The sequence below is a fragment of the Prosopis cineraria genome, unplaced genomic scaffold, assembly GCF_029017545.1.
Source record: "Prosopis cineraria cultivar Desert tree isolate PC_DT_omini unplaced genomic scaffold, ASM2901754v1 PC11, whole genome shotgun sequence".
NCBI lineage: Eukaryota > Viridiplantae > Streptophyta > Magnoliopsida > Fabales > Fabaceae > Prosopis > Prosopis cineraria.
This window is the reverse complement of record NW_026555342.1, coordinates 39,380,347-39,391,579: the sequence shown is the minus strand read 5'-3', so window position 1 is coordinate 39,391,579 and position 11,233 is coordinate 39,380,347. Positions and strand designations below refer to the sequence as shown.

The window sequence follows — 11,233 nt, the reverse complement described above, 5'->3', positions numbered from 1 at the left end:
AACAAGTATCAATTTCATAATTAATAAATACAAAAAATATTCATTTTACTTGAGAGAAACAAATGTTGTGATCTAATGTACAAATCATCATTAATTATTGTTTATATATATATATATATATGACAAATACACACAGTTACATATTCGTCATGCTACAACCGAAAAGAATATTCAAGCAGCCTTCAAAATTACAAACATGGAAATCTATATATCATCACGTCTTGACTCTGCATACAAGTTAGATAAAAAGGACAAATGTATCAACATTGTCAACAAAGCACACACAAGCTGCTTAATTCCATGCATGTTGAAGGCCTTGGGTATGGCACAGCTTATTGGAAGGTAAATATAAAACAAAAATAAAAAAAAGTTTAAGTCTAAACAATCTAAATTTCTTAATAGTGATGAGTACTACGATACTCATGCCTTGCTGAGCATGAAAGACAATCCAGATTTAATATTAAAATTTTTATTTTTTTATAAATTTTTATTTTAATAACATAATATTAAAAACATCTAAAAATTAATTTAAAATGATTGTAGAAATTGATTGTAAATGAAACGAACATGAGCCCCAAAAATTGATGAGCACCCGTGCTCCTTATTATGATGAGCACAGAATGTGATCGACTCAATAATGTCAAGCGAACACAATACTTGGGGTTTTGTTGTCAAGGGAATGTGGGGACATATGAGCATGTGTTACTACTGCATGATTGGGCTAATCTTGCTTTGCTTCCTTGTAATTGTCAATTGTATACTACTATTTGTATATTCTAACTAACATTAGTATTGCTGGATAAAGTGCAAGAGAAGAAGAAAGCAAAGATATTTGAATTTGACTCTGGGGAAGTATAGGGAACTACTTCTGGTTTTCCAAGGATCAAAATATACCAGTTTCAAATGCCAGTGGTGCATGCATGCAAAAAATAAAAGCAATTAAAGGACAACTGGATCCTTGAAGTTTTGTTACTTTTGGAGAATTTTGAATAAAGATCATCTGAATCGAAAGACTTATCTCCGTTGTTGTTATATCATTCCATGCATTCATCAAAAACCAATCTTTCATAATAATCTTAGCCACATGTCAATGATACCAATATGTCTTAATGAAGCAAACGATGCAGTTGTTGAATGAAGACCTTGCAATCATAACACATTGGTCATCTTATTTAATCAAGGGTCAACATCACCACATACATAACCTGCATTTATCAAGCAAGGAAGAAAAGATGTGAGTATGTTATGTTTATATCCTACCAACATCCATGTATAGTATATATTGTGAAAAAATTGGGTTTAAAATTTGGGAGAATCATTATCAAAATCATTCCTTTTTATGTTTTTAAAAGTGCCAACTGTTATTTTTCTAAACCACAGCTAGTCTGTATAAAATAAATAAATAATTGTTCACTATTTTCAATCAACTCAACTACAATGGAGAGAATGTATTGAAGGAAAGAAAAATTGAGATGCATGTTTCATCCCTTAACATATGAAGCTTTTGTTGATATTATAAAAATTACTACAAGAAAAGAAATGTTGAAATAAATTTTAACAAGAAACTATAATTTTAAGTGATAGAAAATATCAGACAACATAAGGGAAAAAAAAAAAGATGACATGTAGATTAAGAGAAGATCTCTTTAGCCAAAAAAAAAAATTCTAGCTTGAAACTACAAACCTGCACCAATAAATGAGCATTCCCCTTCTACATATAACGCCATCCTGCAATACCAAACCATCATATTAGTTTACTTGTAAAAAAATTGTAATTTTAAAACAAAGAAGACATTCCATATCTTGCTCTTATATTTCAATTATGACTCAGCATCCTTGTGACTTGTGAGTGCCAAATTAGACCATCAATCAACAGGTGGCAAAAAAAAAAACTATATAAATAAATTAATTCTTATTTTATTGAAGATAAAATCTTTTATAATCAATTAGTCATCTTTTTAAAATTTTTTAATGATTATATCCATTTTGAACCACAATATAAATCGTTTCTTAAAAATTTTGTATGGTCCAAAAATTAGGACGTTGGATTAGGTGTTATATACTTTTTTCAATTACATTCTTACTTTATTGAGTAATTAATGAAAGTGTTTTCAATAAATTAAATGTTATATTTGCTACACTCAAGGGCAGAATTGAAAAGATGTGAAAATTTTTAAAAAATAAAGATTTTAACCAACTTTATTTAAAAATATAAATTAGTTAACAATGACTTATATTGTAGTCTGGAGGGAGTAGTTTTTGTCATTAATTTCCTGTCTAAAATAAATTTGATTCTTTAAAATAAAAATTAAATATTTTAAATAATTTTAGTGCCCCCTTAATTTATGTACGAAAGAATACTAAGAATGATCACAACCATAATAGGATTACTCGCAGCCTACCACATTCATCAGCCATCATTTGTATGCAATTAGAGTGGAGCCATATAAGATGTAATCTTTATAATTTATAGGTGTCAATAGAATGTTGAAACTTGAATATTTATATGAAATATTTGTGAAATGCTAAATTTTGGAGGTGAGGAATTTTAAAAAAGTGGAAAATAAGAATGAAAGTAGATGTTGTGTATACCTCTTGAACCAGTGAAATGATATTGGATGGTCTCGTTAACATCGCCCTTCCAAATATGTTCGTTTTGATGACCCGCTTTAATGCTTTGAAGGCGCGGGGTATGTATAGCTCCAAGACAGAATGTTGAGAGTTGAGGACAATCCATTATAGTGACATCATCCAATAATGGAAACTTGAAGGTATAATTATAGCCACAAAATCTCTTCAATTTGTCAAGCCATAAAGTCGTAAATGCTCCAGTTTATTGAAAATGATATGTCTTGGTCCACGTCATCCTCTCCCTCTTGCTTTGCTATTATTTCTCTATTTCCTCGCACCATTCAATTGTGAGGTGTGTGAGATGGACCAAGCTTCGAGCTGCTGATGGTGTCAGCAATGTGGTCACCTCATTTCGCACCAACGGAGATGTGTGAGATTTGGTATTGGTATTGCCAAGCTTATCGTATTGGCAATATTGCAGAGAAAGTTTTTGAAAGGGAAAACGAAGTGCAGCAACATCATGCCCTCCAAAAGGATCCTTAAACTCACCACTCAGCTGAAGATGCTCTAAATTTGGGAAGCAATTCAACAATGATCTGTACGATATAGTTGTTGCTTTCTTAGTAATTAGAAAAAGATCTTTCACTTTGGGGAAGTGATACGATGGAAACTGCCCGCTTCCCATCATCTCCACTTCTTTTCCACATAAGCTCAACTCCAGATTGGCAATAACCTGCACAATACATAAAAAAGCATATGCTTTAATTTTTAAATTAACTTAAAACTTGAAATTAAGATGAAATTAAAGTCAATATGAATTTCTAGAGTGTCAATCTTCTGTTGTGCGATACCAATGTTTTTCCTTTATATTTCAAAACAAAATATAAAATTAAAGCTAATAATAATTTTCAAAAAAAAAAACCTCCCCCCTCCACATTCATCATGCACCTCTTTTATGTGAAGACTCAAAAGTGAGAACTCCTCTTATTGAAAGAAAGAGAAAAAAATTATTTAATTATTTACAAATCTATTGATTAATTAAAAAATTTATCATGCAATTTACACTCTTTAGTTTTTAAACCTGATCATCAAATTCTAAACTACAATCTACTAAATATTCTAATCATAAGAATCATTCGTATGTTTCAAACTACAAAGTATCAATTTCCAAGAGTTTTTTTTTTAGGTAGGAAATTCGTGTTTAATTATTTTTTTAATGCTTAAAGCTAGTTCTTTGTTCTTTTATTACTCATTGGAAAGGTACCTTGTTGCAGAAGAGCGCAAGGATATTTTGAGTCTATTGCACTCTCTTCCCCATGTATTTTTGATGAACTTGAGACCTCCTTTTCAAATATCTCTATTTCATCACAATCGAAAATAACTAACTGTTGAAGGTGGGGCCATTCTAATTTGTGTCTTTGTGCATAGAAGTTTCTCAAATTTGGAAGCTCATCAAGCTTAAGGGAAGTCAGTCTAGGAAATAGAAATGTAGCATCAAGAGATTCTGAAACTTGATCCTTTGCAACAATTACTTCCATATCAGCACAATTTTCTACTTCAAGTTGTTCAAGACGAAGCATGCCTTTGGCTATAGATGCAGGAAACACACTCGTCAGGCTTTGACAATAAGAAACATGTATCTGCCTTAGACTTTGGAAGGAGACATTTCCTTGGTGGTCATTGCTCCAACGTTCTTCAGTTTTGGCAACCTACATAGTCTTAACTTCTTCAATGGTGCAACCACTGAAGATGACTGTCTCTCTTTACAATCATTCCAATCTTCTAAATCAAACACCACCTCCAACTTCTCACACCATGCCACTTCTAGTTCTTCCAACTTGTTAAGGATCTTAGAACTTGGAAGGCACTAATATCACAAGCCACAACCATCCACAACTAGCTCTTTTTACAAGTTGTATGAAAATCGATCATCCTGTACAAATGAAATCAAATTGTTTAAATTTGACAGTGCCAATAACTCCAACATAGGAAATAAAAACTATTTAAAGAAATATGAATTAAAAGAAATTCAGTTTTGATCTGTTGCTTACTTTTAATGAAAGATTGCTTGCATGCCTAAACAAAGATTTCGATCAACTATCATATTCTTCAACAAATTGGTAAAAGTTTAAATTCAAACATCAAGCCAATAAAGTAATGATAAAATTCCAGCACAAAAAATATCTTTAAAAGGAAAATCAATCAGTAACTAATACATTCGTTAATTAAGTTTTCTTTTATCTTTTTAATTCACATATAGTAGTCAACTACTTTCAACACTATCTCTTAAGATAACACATCATTTCCTTCCCTTAAATCTACAAATTTACGTGTATTCAGTACAGTTTAAGTTTAAAATGCATAGTTAAATTAATTTTAAAAAAATTATTATCCATCAATTTGTGGCGATAAGTAAAATTGTAATTTTTAGAGCTACAACATTGTTGCAGGGAAGTAAAATATAAAGTTATAATTAAAAATTAAAAAAACTGTAAAATTCCATAACAGCCTAATAGTAAAGTAATGCTAGTAAAAATGATTTTCGAAGATAAGTCTCAAATTTTTAAATTGTTGAAACAAGGAAATATAGGTAACAAAATAATTTAAACAGAATGTTTTTATGAAAAGTGATTCAAGAATTTAAGAACAAAACACAAATATGAAAAGTGAATATAAAATTTCAAATGAATGCTATGCCTACTTCATATTAAAAAATAAACTTTATTTTTTTTTCAAGTTTTTAGTCTAGGCTTTTTAACATCTCAGACTTCTAGAGAGTTTTTCTTTTCTCCTACATTAACTTGCATTATACATTGCTTGTTTCATCCGTAAAAAAGAAAACAAAACAAAACAAAACCTTCGAAAAGTTTAATTCAAGCTTTTTTATTTTGAATGCAAAACAAATAATTTGAATGCTTATTTCTAAGTAATTTAGAAAATAAAAGAAAACACGAAGTGCCACAAAAGCCTCATAGCAAATTAATTCAGTGAAAAATGAATTTCACAAATTAGGGAGTTAAAAAATGAAAACGCAAGAATAAAATAACCCAAACATACCATTCGGTTGAAAAGTGATTCCAAAGTTTTAATGCAATCCGTATTTGTTGCTCTATCACAAAGTTAGTGTGGAAAACAAGCACTGCCCGTTTCATATATAAAAAAATATATATATAGAAGAAGAAGAAAAACATCAAATAAAATCATGACTCGTTTTTTTTCAGAATGCAAAACAAATAATTTGTAGTTTGCATTTTTTATTTTAACGTTAACAGTTAATTTCTCTCCTTTATTAGCTTATATTAAGTAATTTGAAAACAAAACCTGCACAATGCCAGGATTGCCACGTAGCAATGTCATACTTGTGAACACGAATTTTGCTGACAATTAATTTTCAATTTTTTAGGAAGTTAAAACAAGAAAAAGTAAAAATAAAAAACAAGTTTATTGTTCAAAAGTGATTTCAAAGTTTTTTCTTAGGTAGTAAATCCGGTGTTTCATTATTTTTTTAACGCTTAAAATTAGTTTTTTATTCTTTTATTACAGCTTAATAAAAAGTTACCTTGTTGCAGGAGAGCAGAGGATATTTTGAGTCTATTGCACTCTCTTCCCCATGTATTTCTGATGAACTTGAGACCTTCTTTTCAAGTATCTCTATTTCACCACAACCGTCAATATCTAATTGATGAAGGTGGGGCCATTCTAATTTGTGCCCTTGTGCATAGAAGTTTCTCAAATTTGGAAGGTAAGAAAGGTCAAGGCAAGTCAGCCTAGGACACATAAATGCAGCATCAAGAGATTCTGAAACTTGATCCGTCGCAACAATTACTTCCATATCAGCACAATTTCGTACTTCAAGTTGCTCAAGACAATGAAGCATGCCTTTGGCTATAGATGCAGGAAACACACTCGTCAGGCTGTCACAATTATCAACTTCTATCCGCCTTAGACTTTGGAAGGAGACATTTCCTCGGTGGTGATTGCTCCATACATTCTTCAGTTTTGGCAAACTCGATAGTCTTAACTTCTTCAATGTCGCAACCACTGAAGATGATGGTCTCTCTTTATAATCATTCAAATCTTCTAAATCAAACACCACTTCCAACTCCTTACAGTCTTAACTTGTAGTTTTTCCAAACTGTGTAAGGATCTTAGAACTTGGAAGGGCACTAATATCACAAAGCCACACCCATCCACAACTAGCTTTTTCAAGTTACTAAACAAGTTGTTTGAAAATCGATCATCCTATATAAATGAAATCAAATTGTTTAAATTTGACAGTGCCAATAACTCCAACATAGGAAATAACACCTATTAAAAGAAAGTTGATTAAAAGAAATTCACTTTTGATCTGTTGGCTTACTTTTAATGAGAGATTGCATGCATGTCTAACCAAACATTTCAGATCTACTATCATATTTTTCAACAAATCGGTAAAAGTTTAAATTCAAACATAACGCCAATAAAGTAATGATAAAATTGCAGCATAAAAAATGTCTTTAAATGGAAAATCGAACAAGTAACTAATACATTCTTAATTAAGTCTTCTTTTATAATTCACCTATAGTAATCAACTACTTTCAACACTATCTCTCAAGATAACACAATCATTTTCTTCCCTTAGATCTGCAAATTCACGTGCATTGAGCATAGCTAAAAAGGCATAGTTAAATTAATTTTGAAACAAATTATAATCCATCAGTTTGTGGTGATATGTAAAATTGAAATTTTTAGAGCTACAACACTGTTGCGGAGAAGTAAAATATAAAGTTCATAATTAAAAGTAATTAGAATTAAAAAAAACTGCAAAATTCCATCATAGCCTAATCGGAAAGTGATGCTAGTAAAAGTGATTTTTGAAGATAAGTCTCGACTTTTTAAATTGCTGAAACAAGGAAATATAATAACAAAATAATATAAACAGATCCTTTTGACGAAAAGTGATTCAAAAATTTAAGAACAAAATACAAATATGAAAAGAAAAAATAAAAATTCAAGAGAATGCTATGCCTACGTTTTATTCAAAAAATAACCTCTTTATTCCATCATAGCCTAATAGTAAAGTAATGCTAGTAAAAATGATTTTTGAAGATAAATCTCAAAATTTTAGATTGTTGAAACAAGGAAATATAAGAACAAAATAATTTAAACAGAATGTTTTTATGAAAAGTGATTCAAGAATTTAAGAACAAAACACAAATATGAAAAGCTAGTATAAAATTTCAAATGAATGCTATGCCTACTTCATATTCAAAAAATAAACTTTATTTTTCTTGAAGCTTTTAGTCTAGGCTTTTTAACTTCTCAGATTTCTAGAGAGTTTTTCTTTTCTCCTACATTAACTTGCATTATACATTGCTTGTTTCATCCATGAAAAGAAAAGAAAAAAGGAAAAGAAAAACTTCAGAACGTTGAATTCAAGCCTTTTTATTTTGAATGCAAAACAAATAATTTGATGTTTAATTTTTTTTTTTCAATTTGATGCTTATTCTGAGTAATTTAGAAAATAAAAGAAAACACTCAAAGTGCCACAAAAGCCCCAATAGCAACATAATTCTAGTGTAAAATGAATTTCACAAATTAGGAAGTTAAAACAAGAAAAGCTAAAAATAAAATAATCCCAACATGCCGTTTGGTTGAAAAGTGATTCTAAAGTTTTAATGCAATCCTTATTCGTTCCTCTGTCACAAAGTTAGCGTGCAAAACAAGCAATACCCGTTTCATAAAAAAAAAATAGAACAAAAGGAAAAACTTCATATCAAAATCATGGCTCATTTTTTTCAGAATGCAAAACAAATAATTTGTAGTTTCCATTTTTTATTTTAACGCTAACAGTTAATTTATCTCTTTTATTAGCTTATATTAAGAAATTTAAAAAGAAAACCAGCACAATGCCACGAGAGCCTCATGGCAATGTCATTCTTGTGAAAGCGGGTTTTGCCAACAATTAATTTTGAACTTCTTAGGAAGTTAAAACAAGAAAAATAAAAAATAAAAAAACATTAAACATAACTTATTGTTCAAAAGTGATTTCAAAGTTTTTTCTTAGGAAGTAAATCCAGTGTTTCATTATTTTATTAATGCTTAAAGTTAGTTTTTTGTTCTTTTATTACAGCTCATTAGAAAGGTACCTTGTTGCAGGAGAGCAGAGGATATTTTGAGTCTATTGTACTCTCTTCCCCATGTATTTCTGCTGAACATGAGACCTCCTTTTCAAATATCTCTGTTTCACCACAACTGACAAGGTGGCGCGGTTCTAATTTTTGTGTCTGTGCATAGAAGTTCCTCAAATTTGGAAGGCCAAAAAGCTTAAGGGAAGTCAGCCTAGGACACACAAATGCAGCATCAAGAGATTCTGAAACTTGATCCGTTGCAACAATTACTTCCATATCAGCACACTTTCGTACTTCAAGTTGCTCAAGACAATGAAGCATGCCTTTGGCTATAGATGCAGGAAACACACTCGTCAGGCTATCACAAAGAGAAACATGTATCTGGCTTAGACTTTGGAAGCAGACATTTTCACCGTGGTGATTACTCCACACATTCTTCAATTTTGGCAAACTCCATAACCATAACTTCTTCAAGGGCAAAACCACCGATGATGACTGTCTCTCTTTACAGTCATTCAAGTCTTCTAAATCAAACACCACCTCCAACTCCTCACACTTATTCACTGTTAGTTCTTCCAAACTGTGTAAGGATCTTAGAACTTGGAAGGGCACTAATATCACAAAGCCACACCCATACACAACTAGCTTTTTAAAGTTACTAAACAAGTTGTATGAAACTCGATCATCCTGTATAAATGAAATCAAATTGTTCAAATTTGACAGTGCCAATAACTCCAACATAGGAAATTACACCTATTTAAAGAAATATGATTAAAAGAAATTCACTTTTGATCTGTTGGCTTACTTTTAGTGAAAGATTGCTTCCATGTCTAACCAAAGATTTCAGATCTACTATCATATTTTTCAACAAATTGGTAAAAGTTTAAATTCAAACATAACGCCAATAAAGTAATGATAAAATTGCAGCATAAAAAATGTCTTTACATGGAAAATCGAACAAGTAACTAATACATTCTTAATTAAGTTTTCTTTTTTCTTTTCAATTCACATATAGTAATCAACTACTTTCAACACTATCTCTTAAGATAACACAATCATTTCCTTCCCTTAAATCTACAAATTTACGTGTATTGAGTATAGTTTAAGTTTAAAATGCATAGTTAAATTAAATTTTAAAAAAATTATAATCCATCAATTGTGGCCATAAGTAAAATTGTAATTTATAGAGCTACAACATTGTTGCGGGGAAGTAAAATATAAAGTTCATAATAGCCTAATAGTAAAGTAATGCTAGTAAAAATGATTTTCAAAGATAAGTCTCAAATTTTTAAATTGTTGAAACAAGGAAATATAAGAACAAAATAATTTAAACAGAATGTTTTTATGAAAAGTGATTCAAGAATTTAAGAACAAAACACAAATATGAAAAGCGAATATAAAATTTCAGATGAATGCTATGCCTACTTCTCAGATTTCTAGAGAGTTTTTCTTTTCTCCTACATTAACTTGCATTATACATTGCTTGTTTCATCCGTAAAAAAGAAAAGAAAACGAAAAAAATACTTCGAAACGTTTAATTCAAGCTTTTTTATTTTGAATGCAAAACAAATAATTTGATGTTTAATTTTTTTCAATTTGATGCTTACAGTTATTTTCTCTCTTTCATTAGCTTATTTTAAGTAATTTAGAAAATAAAAGAAAACACACGAAGTGCCACAAAAGCCTCATAGCAAATTAATTCCAGTGAAAAATGAATTTCACAAATTAGGGAGTTAAAAAATGAAAACGCAAGAATAAAATAACCCAAACATACCATTCGGTTGAAAAGTGATTCCAAAGTTTTAATGCAATCCGTATTTGTTGCTCTATCACAAAGTTAGTGTGGAAAACAAGCACTGCCCGTTTCATATATAAAAAATATATATATATAGAAGAAGAAAAAAAACATCAAATAAAAATCATGACTCGTTTTTTTTCAGAATGCAAAACAAATAATTTGTAGTTTGCATTTTTTATTTTAACGTTAACAGTTAATTTCTCTCCTTTATTAGCTTATATTAAGTAATTTGAAAACAAAACCTGCACAATGCCAGGATTGCCACGTAGCAATGTCATACTTGTGAACACGAATTTTGCTGACAATTAATTTTCAATTTTTTCGGAAGTTAAAACAAGAAAAAGTAAAAATAAAAAACAAGTTTATTGTTCAAAAGTGATTTCAAAGTTTTTTCTTAGGTAGTAAATCCGGTGTTTCATTATTTTTTAACGCTTAAAATTAGTTTTTTTATTCTTTTATTACAGCTTAATAAAAAGTTACCTTGTTGCAGGAGAGCAGAGGATATTTTGAGTCTATTGCACTCTCTTCCCCATGTATTTCTGATGAACTTGAGACCTTCTTTTCAAGTATCTCTATTTCACCACAACCGTCAATATCTAATTGATGAAGGTAGGGCCATTCTAATTTCTGCCCTTGTGCATAGAAGTTTCTCAAATTTGGAAGGTAAGAAAGGTCAAGGCAAGTCAGCCTAGGACACATAAATGCAGCATCAAGAGATTCTGAAACTTGATCCGTCGCAACAATTACTTCCATA

The 11,233-nt window shown here is 30.2% G+C and overlaps 1 protein-coding gene and 1 long non-coding RNA gene across 2 annotated transcripts; both read right to left on the bottom strand.

Moving 5' to 3' along the window:
* Window positions 1–1,042: 1,042 nt before the first annotated feature.
* LOC129284887 (uncharacterized) lies at window positions 1,043–2,973 on the bottom strand. The gene is made up of 3 exons (XR_008586996.1): window positions 2,593–2,973; window positions 1,685–1,728; window positions 1,043–1,205 (listed from the first exon to the last, which is right to left on the bottom strand). It is a non-coding gene; the product is annotated as an uncharacterized LOC129284887 (long non-coding RNA).
* Window positions 2,974–3,006: 33 nt separating this feature from the next.
* On the bottom strand, window positions 3,007–11,232 carry LOC129286830 (uncharacterized). Its single transcript, XM_054922898.1, has 4 exons — window positions 10,960–11,232; window positions 8,700–9,368; window positions 6,131–6,813; window positions 3,007–3,304 (listed from the first exon to the last, which is right to left on the bottom strand). Exons 1-3 carry the CDS (start codon window positions 11,230–11,232, stop codon window positions 6,652–6,654), a joined length of 1,104 nt encoding a protein of 367 aa, XP_054778873.1. The 3' UTR covers window positions 3,007–3,304; window positions 6,131–6,651.
* Between the last annotated feature and the right edge of the window lies 1 nt (window position 11,233).